At 41.5% G+C, this 17,428-nt stretch overlaps 1 protein-coding gene across 13 annotated transcripts in view; it reads left to right on the top strand.

Annotated features, from left to right (window-relative positions):
* The first annotated feature begins 688 nt into the window (after positions 1-688).
* nrxn3a (neurexin 3a) overlaps positions 689-17,428 on the top strand; it is a 109,917-nt gene continuing 93,177 nt past the window's right edge. For 11 of the 13 annotated variants that reach the window (XR_009130343.2, XR_009130341.2, XR_009130342.2 and 8 more), the window contains exons 1-2: positions 689-962; positions 10,912-12,028. Coding sequence is in view for 9 of the 13 variants with exons in the window: in XM_058077786.2 (XP_057933769.2) it covers positions 11,344-12,028 (685 nt within the window). In the remaining 4 variants the exon portion in view is untranslated. The remainder of the gene's footprint in view (positions 963-10,911; positions 12,029-17,428) is intronic. The other 2 variants (XM_058077791.2, XM_058077790.2) reach the window with 1 other exon arrangement.

The raw sequence follows: 17,428 nt of genomic DNA, 5'->3' as shown, positions 1-17,428 counted from the left end.
TATATATTTCTGTATATTTTCTGTATATTTTGTATATTTCTGTATATTTTGTGTATTTCTATATATTCTATATATTTCTGTATATTCTATATATTTCTGTATATTTTTTGTATATTTCTGTATATTTTGTATATTTCTGTATATTCTTTATAATTCTGTATATTTTCTGTATATTTTGTATATTTCTGTATATTTTGTATATTTCTGTATATTTTGTATATTTCTGTATATTCTATATATTTCTGTATATTTTCTGTATATTTTGTATATTTCTGTATATTTTGTGTATTTCTGTATATTCTTTATAATTCTGTATATTTTCTGTATATTTTGTATATTTCTACATATTTTGTATATTCCTGTATATTTGGTATATTCTGTATGTTCTATATTTCTGTATATTTTGTATATTCCTGTACATTCTGTATATTCTATATATTTGCGTATGTTCTTTATAATTGTGTATATTCTGTATATTTCCTGCTAAATATGAAAAGACTTATTCCGGCGCACGTGGAGGGCAGCGCACCGAATCCCACGTCCACACGTGCACGTCGAACACCCGCCTCACGTGTGTCGGCCTTTTCCCGGCACGTCGACGCCGTGCGCCTTTAAAATGACGCGCGCCGCCGTGGCGGGAAAGGGCGGGCCCGAGCCGTGCGTGTGGGCGCGGGTTGCGTGTGCGTGCTCGTCCCTGCCCACAGGCTCTCTCCGAGTGGCACCGAGGCGACCAGCGGCTTGTGTGGACGCGGTGCACCGCGGTCGACGTTCGAGCCCGCCGGTGGTCACCCAGCACCGCAGCGCCGCCAGATCCGATACCTTGCACCAGCATCCGCATCCTGGATTAAATAATCTCTATATTCCATCTATTTATAGATTACATATTTAGCACATTTGCAGCCGTCTGGGGACTTCCGGTTGGATTTACCTTTTTTACACCATTGCTGGTCTTAATGACGGAGGTCAGTATCATCTTTTTATTCTCTTTATTTGCCTTTAAAGCTGCGGATGGAAGAGTGGAATGTTTTTTTCTCAGGGAGGGGGGTCAACCCCCCCCCCCCCCCCCCCGTGGACACCCACTAGAAACATTTAAAATAGGAGCCGTGTGGGATTATGGATGCGGCTGTCCAATTACACATTCTCTATTTTACTATCAATTATCTTTTGCGCTCTCACTAGCGCTTCACATGCGCATCTTTGCGCCTTTATGACCGTTCCCGCAAATAGTACTTTAGTTATTCGATTCGTATTTATTTATTTACAAGGATTAATTATGAATGCCGGTGTCAAATATCGGCGCATTGTTCTCGTTGGCATGGATGTCCCTTTGCGCATATCACGCACACACACGACCACAAACGCACCGTGGAAATGCAAACTGCCTATTTAGCGCGTCACGTATTTGCGTGTGCAGTTTACAGTACTCTTCATTTATTATTATTTTTTTTAAATATATTTTTGTGGTCTGGGTGGGCACCGGGAGACTGCGCATTGGCGCTCCACGAAGCCCATCTCTTCCATTCTGCGGCTGCACAGAATTTGCACACGCACACTTGGCGTGCGCACACTTGTGACGTTTTAATTCTAGCCGCTACAAAGAAGTGCTGGATGCATTTATTTATTGGGGCATTTATTTATTTGAAGGGGGGGGGGGAGCGAAAATGTGCCCAAATCAACTGCCGCATTTGCGCTAATAATTAATTGTTCTCGGATGTAAATAAAAATAAATTTCCATGCATCTCTTATATAAAACAATAAACATATTTTTGGAAGCTAATAACGTTTTTATGTATTTTTTTTTTTTTTTTTTTTGGGGGGGGGGGTGATTTTTTTTTCCGTCATTTCAAACAGCAACAAGGCCTTCCGCTGTGTGTGCGCCATAGCAGAGAACAGAGTGCGCCTGCAGTGAAATAAACAAGGAGGCCTCAGTAGGAGAAATAGTTGAAGCGCTAAACTGGCGCAAAAAAAAAACAAACCCGCACTACCGTAGCACATATTTCAATGTGTCGGATTTGATGACTTAATAGGATTAGATGATTCTCGTGTATTTTTTTTTATGGGAAGGGAATTCCTAATCAGGTTTTTTTTCCAGTGGAGTTGGATAACTGGGATGGGAGTGGCACTCAGGATTTGCGCCCCCCCAAAAAAGAAAACCAAAAAAAATTATTAACTGTTCATATTTTGATGTGCAGTGCGTGTTTATGCAATGGCGGTTTAGTCTTAGAGGAACAAAGTATTTGCCGCATTGCCGAGTGTGCGCTAATATATTTGCGGGTGTGTGACCAATGTTGACACTTTGTCAAGCGTGAAATTTTTTCGTGGATCCGAAGGGGGGGGTATTTTTAACATCTGACCCCCCCCCCCCCTCCATTCCATTTCGGAAGGGTTAGAAGCGTCAGTTTGCGTAATTTGGCTGTTTTTCTCCTCCTCTGGTTGGCGGGCGATTAACTCCTCTGACAAATCAAGCGCGAAAAGCCAAGGGCTCTCAAGGTAACCCTAATCCCTTTTGGGCGGGGAGGGAGGGGGGGTCAAATATTACGTTGTATTTTGCACCATGTTCGCTGTTCATTTCGTGTTTTTTTATATTTGGGTTCGTTTTTTGCAAAGACGCACACCTGTGCGTAAAATGACGCACACGAGGAAGAAAATCCTAAACAAAAATGGTGATTTTTGGCGTTTGTGTGGCGTGTCTCGTAGTGGTGAGACGTGTGTCCGTGCACGCGTGTAATGTTGCGTGTGTGCGTGTGCGTGTGCGTGTGTGAGGTGCTCTCTAACTGGGTGATGTAATGCCGTGAAGGGTGCTGCAGCAGTACCACACAACCCAAAGAAGGCGTGTCCCGCCTGCGGGAGTAGCGGGAAAACACACACACACACAAGGTCTTGCCCACGCGTGTCGTGCACACGCCAAAAATCCATGCGTAAACGCGCACTCATTTTCTTTGCGCATTTGCTTTGGTGCATTTTTTGATCAGACAAAAAAAAACAAAACAGGCCCACAATTACATAACAATATTTTTTCTGCTTTGTGCCAAATAATTTATTGAAATATATTATAATGTTCTCTCTGGGGGTGTTCAAGGTGCGCACCGGGAGCCATTTTGGGCTCACAGCTGTTTTTTTAATGGCCTTCGGCACCTTGTAAAAATACCCCGAATTCATTATGAATAATATTTTTATGAGTTATGGCAGCCATTGCTTCTCGCAGCTAAAATGTGGATGCGTCTTTAAATCTGAACTTACATTTTTCCATGTTGGATCCTCGGTAGGAAATGTTTGTTCAATCCTTTTTCCGTACTTTATGATTCCAATGTAAATCCAAAGAAATGATATGGAATTGAAAGTATTTAAACATATGTGTTGTATTAAAAATAGTACTTAGACATATTTTCTATGTTGCGTTCTATCTTTAATAACAAAATGCCACATTTGGGACCGTGGGATCTTCCAGATTCCGGGCGTATTCCAAAAGCCTCGGATGCAAAAAGGAAAAAAGAAAGTGAATCCAAATAAAATATTTCCGTTTTGCCGTAACAATTTGGAACATTCATGTATGTATGTATGCCTACTCGCACAGTCATTTTACATAGGTGTCCAAAGTGCGGACCGGGGGCCATTTTTGGTACACATCTTGTTTGTCATGGGCCCTTGGCATATTTGTAAAAACATGAAATATTATTAGTAATTACATGAATGTGTTTGGTCGGCTACAAAACAAAGCTAGGATAGTTGATTGCTTTTAGCATCTTTTTATGTACAAAATACCCCCCCCCCCCAATCCTTTAATTTTTATGTATGTGGCCTTCATGGAAAAAGCTTGGTCGCTCCTGCTTTAAAGGTTTTATTTCAAATATATTGATTATTCCACTGAAAATGATACATGCAATTATGTTGTTACAATCAATAATCTATGATTAATTAAATTAATCAAAAATTTTGGTTTTAATTCATGGTTTTTCATCCTCTGATTTCAGTCTCTGGTATGATTTATAATTTCCTGGGTCATCCATTTTTTTTTTTTTTTTGACATCACATCAGTTTTGGACTTTTTTCGATATGTTGCAGACCAAACCATTCATTGTTTGTGTTTTACTTCATATTGGTTTGGTCCGTCCAGGGCCTAACCGATGACTCCATTTATGGCAACAACAAGCTTTGCATGAATGGACTTAAGACATTTTTAGTCCTAATAACTCAAGCATGCTGTTACTTTGTCTTACCGACAAAATAGCTAAGCTAAGCTATTTATTTTGCTAAGTTGTTGGTAAGACAAAATCACAGTACAACATTATTGAAGGGCGGGGGTGCACCCCCCCACATTTGGGCTTATTGGGTTGGACCATCCATGGTTCTGCCGACTTACTTCCAGATTTAGAAGTTATTTTTATTATTTTTCTTTTTTCTTCTGAGACATATCACCCCCCCCCCCCCCACACACACAGAAATAATAAATAATTTATAAATACGCGATACAGGAAAAATGTACAGCATACTTTACAGTCAGCTAGTTTCGCACTTTGTGTGTCAGTCCTTAAAAGCACCATATTTACCAAAATGAAACATAGGCCTATAACTAGTGGTGAGTACTTATATAGTTCACATTTTAATAACTGCATATTTTTATTGTTGTGTTATTGCAAATGTAGATCCAACATTGAACGCTAAGCTAGCAGGAGGCTAGCAGGAGGCGGTGAGGGATTGATCCGTGTATCAGAAGTCGGCATTTTTATGGCCATCTCAGTCATTCACCTCTCCATTTTTACCATTCGATGGCGGTCCCGGAGCGGTCCAAGTCTCCCAAAAAGCGGGGGTCTACTTTACGTGGATGTCTGACTGATAACACAAAGTGCCGACTGAAAGAAGCCACAAACATTCACCTTGTTTCCTGCATGGCCTGTATGTAGATGAGCTATTATTATTATTATTATTACGCTTGATGCAAAAACAGGAAGTAAAAGACAGGAAGTGAACAAATGATCACTATAAATTGCTGGGGCTTATTAACAAATAAGCTCTACTTCCTATTTCTTGTTTTCGGACATTAGAATTATGCCACTGTAACCTTTTCAACCATGCTGGAAATGAACCATATCATTACCTTGAGGTGTTGCGTTCAAAGACACCACAGTTTTATTGGAATTCACATGTTTTAAGTGTATTTTCTGACATTTCCAGGCACAATTAAATGTCTTTCATTAATTTTAGACCACATGATAACAATCTTGGTGCGACGTTCGGATTTCGGAGTGTCAGTGAATGCACCTTCATTCTGTTATATGTGATATATGGTGTTAAATTGTGCTGCTGTTGAAGTGTTAAGGCCTGAATTGAGTCAGCGAGCGTCAGACGCGTGGAGGTGCTACAGAGGTGCGGGATGGCGTGAAGCACATTTGTTAAAAATGCTAAAAACATTAGCGTAATCGATTAAATAAACGAGTTATCATCTTTACTGTTAACACAACCCAGTAGGGATTTCTGGTGTGTTTCTTTAAGACACCAATCGGTGTGGCTGGTAATGTTTTCGGGGAAACTGGTTCCCATGAGATTGACCTAAAATGGCTGTCCGACGACGCCAAGAAGGGAAGGTTTATGCCGGAAGAAGGTGAGAGGAAAGAATAGCTGACATCCAGGCGATGTACATGCAAGATCCCCGTCCCTTCAAAGATTAATCAAAGGCACGATTAAAAAACACTCACGTGGATAAATCAGCGTGATTGCGGGCCATCCTTTCAAGCTGCGGAGGACATTTTGTCACCGGATGTGAGCTTGCTGTGGCTTTTTGTCCATGGAGTCACCTGCTGTAAAATTACTGGCAAGTGGCATCCATTTAAACACAAGGGGCCCGCTGGTGGGCTGCTTTTATTTGTATTTACACGCACACACGCACACACCGCTTCCCCCCGTGCTCATGTTGCTGTTAATAGGATCCAGAGTGCTGCTGCCTTTTGTCAGCCTGTGTGTACGTGGACTCATCCCTGCGGTGTTGGTCAAAAGAGCCTTTCACTGGGAACAATGATCCGTGTAGTTTAGCCTTTTAACCCTGACGATCCCTGCACTGCAACAAAGGCGCACACACATGAACACACACACACACGTGCAGATCTTCAAAAAAAGATTATTGCATGTGTGTTTTTGTGTATGACCCCCCCCCATAACAATGACCACATACCCGTAGCTCGTTTCCATCTACTTTTTGCATGCTTTTGTTGGACTGAGAAACTACGGTACTGTATCTTTAAGAATATCCCTAAGTCTTGCTCACATTGAACCTTTTCAACAGGGACCTGAATAGTCAAAATCCAGGAAGTGGGGGGGGGCAAAGGTACAGGTGACACAATTCTACACTCAGTACTCGCTTTTTGGGCCCGGTTTCTGCAGTTTTCATTTATGGGACGGTATTGCCAATCAATCATGGCAGATTTAGACAGACATTCAATTCATTCATTGGATGCTCATATCACCTCCTACTTCGGTTTGTGACAAAAAAAAAATATATACAAAATACAAAAAAATATATTCAAAAAATTTCTACGGAAAAATTTCTATGAAAAATTTCTATGAAAAATTTCTATGAAAAATTTCTATGAAAATTTTCTATGAAAAATTTCTATGAAAAATTTCGACAAAAAATTTCAACAAAAAATTTCAACAAAAAATTTCAACAAAAAATTTCAACAAAAAATTTTGACAAAAAATTTTGACAAAAAACAAAGAATAAAGTTGACTATAGGGTTGTTATTTCATGTCTGCAAAGCTCTCATAATGGTAAAAATCAAATTCAGAAAACGTGTAAACAAAGAATAAAGTTGACCATAGGGTTGTTATATCATGTCTGCTAGGCTCTAATAATGGTAAAAATCTAATTCAGAAAACGTGTAAACAAAGAATAAAGTTGACCATAGGGTTGTTATTTCATGTCTGCAAGGCTCCAATAATGGTAAAAACCTAATTCAGAAAACGTGTAAACAAAAAATAAAGTTGACCATAGGGTTGTTATTTCATGTCTGCAAGGCTCCAATAATGGTAAAAACCTAATTCAGAAAACGTGTAAACAAAAAATAAAGTTGACCATAGGGTTGTTATATCATGTCTGCTAGGCTCTAATAATGGTAAAAATCTAATTCAGAAAACGTGTAAACAAATAATAAAGTTGACCATAGGGTTGTTATTTCATGTCTGCAAAGCTCTAATAATGGTAAAAACCTAATTCAGAAAACGTGTAAACAAAAAATAAAGTTGACCATAGGGTTGTTATTTCATGTCTGCTAGGCTCTAATAATGGTAAAAATCTAATTCAGAAAACGTGTAAACAAAGAATAAAGTTGACCATAGGGTTGTTATTTCATGTCTGCAAGGCTCTAATAATGGTAAAAATCAAATTCAGAAAACGTGTAAACAAATAATAAAGTTGACCATAGGGTTGTTATTTCATGTCTGCAAGGCTCTAATAATGGTAAAAATCTAATTCAGAAAACGTGTAAACAAAAAATAAAGTTGACCATAGGGTTGTTATTTCATGTCTGCAAGGCTCTAATAATGTTAAAAATCTAATTCAGAAAGTCATAAATAGGTTTTCTATGTTCTATGAAAATATTCCTTTTATTAACATTGAATCTTCCATTCATTCATTAATTTATTTTCTAACACGTTGCCAACCCTGACCCTGCCTCTTGCCCAAAGTCAGCTGGGATAGGCTCCAGCACATCCCCACTCCAGAAAATGGATGGACCGTTTTTTCATTCGATTAAAAACGACTTTTTTGGTGTACGGTATTTCATGAGCAGGAATTAATGAAATGCCTTCACATGTGACGAACTAATTCTTTATCTTTGCGGCGCATTGTCGAGGAGAGTCCTATGATGTCAGCAATGGAAGGCATTGACTGGCTGATACTTTGTATTCCGTGGAAGCTTAGTAAGCAGCTCGCTTGTATAGATTGAACCTGCAGGCACAATATGGAGGCTCTGCTGGAGTTTGATAAGAGTGCAGCTTAAAGAAGATAGTAGTTGATGTTTGGTGCTTGGAGTTGCTGCCGTACGCCAGCATGGGACGCTGGAAGTGTAGAGCTTTGTATTGTTTTTATTTGTACTACAGGTCGTGTACTTTCACCATTATGCATTTTTTGCCAAAAAACCCACAAAAAGATGTATAAATACATCAATGGAATTGTTGTGATTCGGCTAAATGTTTGGGGCGAGAATTACATTTTTTTTTTTAATATTTTTTCTGAATTTGATTTTTACCATTTTTAGAGCCTTGCAGACATGATATAACAACCCTATGGTCAACTTTATTCTTTGTTTACACGTTTTCTGAATTAGATTTTTACCATTATTAGAGCCTAGCAGACATGATATAACAACCCTATGGTCAACTTTATTCTTTGTTTACACATTTTCTGAATTAGATTTTTACCATTATTAGAGCCTAGCAGACATGATATAACAACCCTATGGTCAACTTTATTCTTTGTTTACACGTTTTCTGAACTAGATTTTTACCATTATTAGAGCCTTGCAGACATGAAATAACAACCCTATGGTCAACTTTATTCTTTGTTTACACGTTTTCTGAACTAGATTTTTACCATTATTAGAGCCTTGCAGACATGAAATAACAACCCTATGGTCAACTTTATTCTTTGTTTACACCACATTACCACCCTACGGGATCACTGCAGGGTCACAAGACACGGTCACAGCTTTAAGCATAGCATGCTAGCAGGCTAACAAGTTCACCTCCAATTTATTCTAAACTTAAAAGGGTTTCAACAAAGTGGGGAAGAAAAGCCAAAACAAGCCAAAACATGAACCACTTCCACACAAAACAAGAGGAGAACTCAGTTATGAAATATGATGTCCCTGATATTGAGATAGCGGTAAATGTCTATAATAGTATCTTCGCTGGTGTTCACCTCAGGCCGGGTTGATTTTTGAATCTCACAAAAAAACACGAAGGTGCATTCAAGGACCGCCAAACAATCATAACACATGATGGGAATGGTAATGGTAATGGTAATAAAATGTTGGAATAAAATGTAGATAGAATAAATATAGTGTTAGTTATCACCCTTATATCCATTAGCTTAAACAACAGAAAGAGTGTGAACATGCTGAAGGAGGAAGGTTCCTGTGACCCTGATCAGAGACCCCCAGCAACCCCCAGGTCCTGGAGGTGCCTGGATGCACCAACAGCAACCCTGCAGATGTTCTTGTTAATCCTGCAAGAATGTGTCAACATAAGAACTCATAAAACAATAAAAGTAATGACTCAAAGGGACAGTGGAAGTAACTTTCAATATTGTCTGTCTCTTCTGTATTTCTGTATTATTTCAGTGTTTTTACAAGTGTCACAGGAGTTTGAACCTGACATTTATGTAGCATAAGAAGTGAGCGAGGAGCAATAAATTGGGACACCCCTTCGCTATGGATTTTCCCTCTCACTGCAAATGTTCTCATCCAATCCAAACCAAACAAAGAGTATTGTTCAATATGATCCAGACTTTTGCCTTCATGCCCGTCTGACCAGATTTAAAAATTGTGACAGGTCAGGAGATACAGATCTACTCCAGTTACTCTCAACACTGACAAGAAGACATCATCTGGAGGGTCAAACTGTCTCAGGTGGTCTGGTAGACAGATCTTTCACTTTGTGATGGGCTTCATGTTCTTCCTGTTTTTGCAAGTCAAGTTGTAATGACAGCTGCATGAGCCCACGGACGGCCTACAGGTCCCCGGACCAGGGCCCCCGGCCACCAAGTCCCCGGTCCACGACCACAGGTCCCCGGCCCCGGCCACCAGTCCCCGGTTCACAGCCACAGGTCCCCGGCCGACAGCCACAAGTCCCCGGTCCCCGGCCCATGGCCACCGGCCCACGGGCCCCGGCCGACAGCCACCGGTCCCCAGCCCACGACCCACGGCCACCGGTCCCCGGCCCACAGCCACAGGTCCCCGGCCCACGGGCCCCGGCCACCAGTCCCCGGTCCACAGCCACAGGTCCCCGGCCGACAGCCACAGGTCCCCGGCCCACGGCCCCGGCCCACGGCCCCGGCCCCCGGCCCATGGCCACCGGCCCACGGGCCCCGGCCGACAGCCACCGGTCCCCAGCCCACGACCCACGGCCACCGGTCCCCGGCCCACAGCCACTGGTCCCCGGCCCACGGGCCCCGGCCACCAGTCCCCGGTCCACGGCCACAGGTCCCCGGTCCATGGCCACAGGTCCCCCGCCCCCGGCCCATGGCCACCGGCCCACGGGCCCTGGCCCACAGCCACCGGTCACCAGCCCATGACCCACGGCCACCGGTCCCCGGCCCACAGACACAGGTCCCCAGCCCACGGCCGACAGCCACCGGTCTCCAGCCCCTGGCCCACGGCCACAGGTCCCCGGCCAACAGGCACAGGTCCCCGGCCCACGGCCCCTCGGTCAACAGCCACCAGTCCCCGGCCCACAGCCCCGTGGTGCACAGCCCCCAACCCCCTCTCAGGAGAGCATATACGGTGTAAAGGTGGTCACGCTGTATGTGCCGGTTGCTCTGTATTCTTTAGGATTGAACAGAAAGCTGTCTCTCCAGGCTCATCATCAGATAAAAGGCGTTCTTCCCGGCTGACTGATAGTAATGCACTGCCATGAGAATAATGGGACTAATTTACCCGGCAGATGACCGATAACTACAAACAACCTTTGTGAGGAGGGGGGGGGGGGGGAATGCTGCTCTATCAAAGGCCCTTTTAATTAAGATGGGTGACTTCCAGCCATAGCTGAGAGCTACCCCCAATAGAACTATATTATTTAGCTATTTGGGCTTGCTATTGTAGGTTTTTAGACATATTTATGTCTTTTATTAAAAAGCAAACAAGAATTGAATTAATTGCTGATCGACCTTGTGTGACCTCCCCTTGTCTCTCTTTTTGACAGTAATGGAACCCAGAGAGAGCGGAGACCCCACGTCAGCTGTATTTCTCCTCCGTATACGACATGAAGAAGGATGCTCCGCTTGACCTCACAGCCAGAGGAGTCGCTTCCAGCAGGACCTTGCACCATGAGTCTTCACAGCATATGCACTAAAGTGTAAAAAGAATCTCAACGTTACCTCCTCTCAATCTGTGGACCCTCAGGAGGGAAGCAAAGACCACTGCCTGCCAACTATTTGACAATTTCCTGATGTGATCGGCGCCAAGACTGTTAGCCGCAACGACTGTTCTCCTGCTACTGCCCTTGTTCCTTTAGAAGCATATTTTTGATAACTGTACAATATATATCTGAATAGATCTCTAAAAAGATGACTAGGATTATCGGAAATTAGTCCAACCAGACTGAATTCCAATCAAACATCTATTTTTTGCAATTATGGATCTCCTCAGTTTTTCTATCAAACTGCAAATGTTCCTCAGCACGTGTATGGGAATGGAATTTTTAGGCACACCAGGTCAGTGGGCTCGCTACCTCCGTTGGGATGCCAGCACTCGTGGTGACCTCAGCTTCCAGTTCAAGACGGAGTTCTCCGAGGCGCTGCTGCTCTACTTCGACGACGGCGGCTACTGTGACTTTCTGCAACTGGCGGTGGTAGAAGGTCGACTCCAGCTGCGTTTCAGCATCGACTGTGCCGAAACGACACTCGTGTCCGACAGACGGGTGGATGACAGCAACTGGCACTTTGCAACTCTGAGCAGGTATAACCTGCGTACCGTTCTGGCCCTCGACGGACAGGCCAAAGCAGACGAGGTGCGGCCTCAACGCCAATTTATGAAAATTGTCAGCGACCTCTTCCTGGGCGGGGTGCCTCAGGATATTCGCAGTGGTGCCCTCACACTGCCCACAGTGCGAAACATGCAGCCCTTCAAGGGTACAATCACGGACCTTAAATATGGCAACTCGCAACCCCGGTTCTTAGGAAGTCTCAAGGTTCCCCTGGAGTCCGAGGGGTGGTGCACCGTGAACCCGTGTGAGAATGGCGGCACGTGCGCAGTGGTGGATGGAGAAGCCGTCTGTGATTGCTCCAAAACAGAATACAAGGGCCGCTTCTGCACCGAAGGTAACACACATTCCTCAACTTTGCAATTTAACTTGACTTGAATGTCATCAACGTCACAAGTTAAATGGACGGAAATACAGGATTTCGGGTTTCTGCTGCTTTGTCGTCCATTGCGACATGGTCTACACCTGGGCGTCTTGTCCTGATCCTCACGTCTCCTCCTATTAGCTGTGTCCTTCAACTCGGGCCCAGGTGTACCTCGGCGTCTAATCGATCTGTGAGGATTTAGTTCCCCCTTTCTGTTAAGTCATTAAGTCTGGTCACCCTGTCACGGTTTGGAGTGGGGGGGCCTAGCAGGTGGACCCAAATGCTGGCAGGCGTGGAAGGAGAGGTGACAGTCATATGCAGCTCGACAAAATGGTTTCATTCCCAAAAAAGCCTGGGGCGCTGCTGTCGTTCAGTGTTAGCGATGCAAAATAAAAAGACTGCTAATGTCCAAAACAAAACAAAAACGCAAGACACACAAGCAGCAAGACGACTAGGATAGCGAGGGGGGTCCCCACACAAGACAAAGACTGGTACAGTAAACAGATAGGGACTGATAGACCTGGACATGCATAAGACACAAGTGGAAGGAAACGCTGGAGGGGACGAGACCCACCCAGGCGAAACCCTCTAAAGACAGTACCCCCCCTACTCTGAAGGATTTAAAAACAACGTTTAAACAAAAAGGGCCTCTTCTTTTTTATCTTCTTAATATTAGAAAACACTCTAAAGACAGTACCCTCCACTCTGAAGTATATAAAAACAACGTTTAAACAAAAAGGGCCTCTTCTTTTTATGTTCTTAATATTGGAAAAATACTCTAAAGACAGTACCCCCCCACTCTGACTTATTTAAAAACAACGTTTAAACAAAAAGGGCCTCTTCTTTTTATCTTCTTAATATTAGAAAACCCTCTAAAAACAGTACCCCCCTACTCTGACGTATTTAAAAACAACGTTTAAACAAAAAGGGCCTCTTCTTTTTATGTTCTTATTAGAAAATTTTCTAAAGACAGTACCCCCCACTCTGAAGTATTTAAAAACAACATTTAAACAAAAAAGGCCTCTTCTTTTTTATCTTCTTAATATTAGAAAATCCTCTAAAGACAGTACCCCCCCTCCCCTACTCTGAAGGATTTAAAAACAACGTTTAAACAAAAAGGGCCTCTTCTTTTTATCTTCTTAATGTTAGAAACCCCTCTAAAGACAGTACCCCCTACTCTGAAGTATTTAAAAACAATGTTTAAGGGCCTCTTCTTTTTATTTTCTTAATATTAGAAAACCCTCCAAAGACAGCACCCCCCACTCTGAAGTATTTAAAAACAACGTTTAAACAAAAAGGGCCTCTTTTTGTCTTCTTAATATTAAAAAACCCTCTAAATACAGCACCCCCCACTCTGAAGGATTTAAAAACAATGTTTAAACAAAAAGGGCCTCTTCTTTTTATCTTCTTAATGTTAGAAACCCCTCTAAAGACAGTACCCCCCTACTCTGAAGTATTTAAAAACAATGTTTAAGGGCCTCTTCTTTTTATTTTCTTAATATTAGAAAACCCTCTAAAGACAGTACCCCCCCACTCTGAAGTATTTAAAAACAACATTTAAACAAAAAGGGCATCTTCTTTTTATCTTCTTAATATTAGAAAACCCTCTAAAGACAGCACCCCCCCACACTCTGAAGTATTTAAAAATAACATTTAAACAAAAAGGGCCTCTTCTTTTTATCTTCTTAATATTAGAAAACCCTCTAAAGACAGTACCCCCCACTCTGAAGTATTTAAAAACAACGTTTAAACAAAAAGGGCCTCTTTTTATCTTCTTAATATTAAAAAACCCTCTAAATACAGCACCCCCCCACTCTGAAGGATTTAAAAACAATGTTTAAACAAAAAGGGCCTCTTCTTTTTATCTTCTTAATATTAAAAAATCCTCTAAAGACAGTACCCCCCACTCTGAAGTATTTAAAAACAACATTTAAACAAAAAAGGCCTCTTCTTTTTTATGTTCTTAATATTAGAAAACCCTCTAAAGACAGTACCCCCCTCCCCTACTCTGAAGGATTTAAAACCAACGTTTAAACAAAAAGGGCCTCTTCTTTTTATCTTCTTAATGTTAGAAACCCCTCTAAAGACAGTACCCCCTACTCTGAAGTATTTAAAAACAATGTTTAAACAAAAAGGGCCTCTTCTTTGTATCTTCTTAATATTAGAAAACCCTCTAAAGACAGTACCCCCCTACTCTGAAGTATTTAAAAACAATGTTTAAACAAAAAGGGCCTCTTCTTTGTATCTTCTTAATAATAGAAATCCTTCTAAAGACAGTACCTACCCCCTGATGACGGGACCGACAAAGCAGCAGCAATCAGAATGAGGTTGTCCACCGTCCCCAAGCTAGTTCCACCCAGACGTCTTCGATGATGTTGGGATGTTGTGGGTCTATGAGTTTGTCAACCGTATCTAACCATCCCGTTACGGAGCTGACCTTGGGGTACTTGCATTGGGGTACAGTGATGCTGCTTGATTCCGGAAGTTTTGGTGCTGAGAATTGATGTGGGGTCATTTACGTATCCGGATTCAAGACCATAATGTTTTTTATTGTTGTTAGAATAATTATTACTGCTCGACCAATGAGCTGCGTTGTTATTGTGAACCCAGGCCGCATCTTTTTCATGACCTTGAAATATTGTGCATGTCTTTATGTCTTGACTGAAATCACTGCATCACAGGAGGTTCATCTTGATTGGCTGTCTCTCTTGTTCGCCGGGCGCTCCCACCAATGGAGCGTCGTGTGTGCGTTTGTACGAGTGTTGACCGAGCCGAGCTGATCTTAAAGCTAATCTCAATACTGTTAGCCAGTACGACACATTCTAATGACACTGGTCCTGCAGTCGCTGATAAGGATGTCTCCAGAGAAAATGGAGCCCCCCCCGACCCCCTTTCATCACCCAATAACAAGATGGCAGGTGGTTTGTATCACATTCTTTTGTGCTGGGAATTGCATCCGCGCGGCGCACCACTATGTGCGCTTACTTGGCTTTTCTCCGAGTACTTCAGCTTCTTCCTCTTACATCCTAAAAACATGGCTGTTAGGCTAATTGATTGAAAACGATAAATTGTCCATAAACGTGAATGCGAGTGTGAATGCTTCGTCTGTATGTGTGCCGCGATGAACTGGGAACCAGTCCACAGGGAAGAGGGAGTACAAAGACTAAATACACAAAGAGGAAAAGGCAATCAGGTGCAGGTGGAACACATTAGGGGGCGGCGGGGAGGGGGGGAGGCCCACGGTGGGTGGGTCCAGCGGTGGGAATCTGAAATAAAAGGAAATATAAAAACAGGATACTGAAGATGATGTACAGAAGATACACTGGTCTGCTGTGACTGGTTTATCAATATCCCATTAAGACCAGTGCAAACAAGATGGGCTCTAGTGTTCAATGATTCGTTAATGAAAAGAGAAGGAACAGGAAATGAGTGGATGTGCTAAGCTGGATAAGTAAATTGGGAATGGGAGGGAAATCCGGAGAACCTTCCGACTAGCTTCTCTACTCTAACTAATTATGTAACAAGACTGTAAACATTGCATTGTGGTGAACACGTCCAGGTTTACATACAGAATATTATACTTTCACAGGTGAGCTGGAGCCTATCACAGTTAACAGGGGGGGGGGGTACACTGACATTCGACCAATAGCCATTGAGAGTCTCTAACATGCATGAGAGGAAGCCTAACTCTCAAACCTAAACATGATATGCAATGAGGTTCATGGGGGGAGGGGGGGTACTGTCTTTAGAGGGTTTTTTAAGAAAATAAAAAGAAGAGGCCCTTTTTGTTTAAACATTGTTTTTAAATACTTCAGAGTAGGGGGTACTGTCTTTACAGGGTTTTCCAATATTAAGAAGATAAAAAGAAGAGGCCCTTTTTGTTTAAACGTTGTTTTTAAATACTTCAGAATGGGGGGTACTGTCTTTCGAGGATTTTCTAATATTAAGAACATAAAAAGAAGAGGCCCTTTTTGTTTAAACGTTTTTAAATCATTCAGAGTAGGGGAGGGGGGTACTGTCTTTAGAGCTGTTTCTAATATTAAGAAGATAAAAAGAAGAGGCCCTTTTTGTTTAAAATTGTTTTTAAATACTTCAGAGTAGGGGGGTACTATCTTTACAGGGTTTTCTAATATTAAGGAGAAATAAAGAAGAGGCCCTTTTTGTTTAAACGTTGTTTTTAAATACTTCAGAATGGGGGGTACTGTCTTTCGAGGATTTTCTAATATTAAGAACATAAAAAGAAGAGGCCCTTTTTGTTTAAACGTTTTTTAAATCATTCAGAGTAGGGGGGTACTGTCTTTAGAGGGTTTTCTAATATTAGGAAGATAAAAAAAAGAGGCCCTTTTTGTTTAAACATTGTTTTTAAATACTTCAGAGTGGGGGGTACTGTCTTTAGAGGTTTTCTAATATTAAGAAGATAATAGGAAGAGGCCCTTTTTGTTTAAACATTGTTTTTAAATACTTCAGAGTAAGGGGTACTGTCTTTAGAAGATTTTCTAATATTAAGAAGATAAAAAGAAGAGGCCCTTTTTGTTTAAACGTTTTTAAATACTTCAGAGTGGAAGGGGGTACTGTCTTTAGAGGTTTTCTAATATTAAGAAGATAAAAAGAAGAGGCCCTTTTTGTTTAAATGTTGTTTTTAAATACTTCAGAGTGGGGGGTACTGTCTTTAGAGGGTTTTCTAATATTAAGAAGATAAAAAGAAGAGGCCCTTTTTGTTTAAACATTGTTTTTAATTACTTCAGAGTGGGGGGCGGGGTTCTGTCTTTATAGGGTTTTCTAATATTAAGAACATAAAAAGAAGAGGCCCTTTTTGTTTAAATGTTGTTTTTAAATACTTCAGAGTGGGGGGTACTGTCTTTAGAGGTTTTCTAATATTAAGAAGATAATAAGAAGAAGCCCTTTTGTTTAAATGTTGTTTTTAAATACTTCAGAGTGGGGGTACTGTCTTTAGAGGGTTTTGTAATATTAAGAAGATACAAAAGAAGAGGCCCTTTTTGTTTAAACATTGTTTTTAAATACTTCAGAATGGGGGGGTACTGTTTTTTTCGAGGGTTTTCTAATAATAAGAAGATAAAAAGAAGAGGCCCTTTTTGTTTGAATGTTGTTTTTGAATACTTCAGAGTAGGGGGTACTGTCTTCAGAGGGTTTTCTAATATTAAGAAGATAAAAAGAAAAGGCCCTTTTTGTTTAAACGTTTTTTTAAATATTTCAGAGTTGGGGGGGTACTGTCTTTAGAGGGTTTTCTAATATTAAGAAGATAAAAAGAAAAGGCCCTTTTTGTTTAAACGTTTTTTTAAATATTTCAGAGTTGGGGGGGTACTGTCTTTAGAGGGTTTTCTAATATTAAGAAGATAAAAAGAAGAGGCCCTT

The sequence above is a fragment of the Doryrhamphus excisus genome, linkage group LG14 (assembly GCF_037039965.1).
Source record: "Doryrhamphus excisus strain RoL-2023G ecotype Guam linkage group LG14, RoL_Dexc_Guam_v1.1, whole genome shotgun sequence".
Taxonomy (NCBI): Eukaryota; Metazoa; Chordata; class Actinopteri; order Syngnathiformes; family Syngnathidae; genus Doryrhamphus; species Doryrhamphus excisus.
The sequence above is the reverse complement of the archived record's forward strand: the minus strand, read 5'-3'. Positions and strand labels throughout refer to the sequence as shown.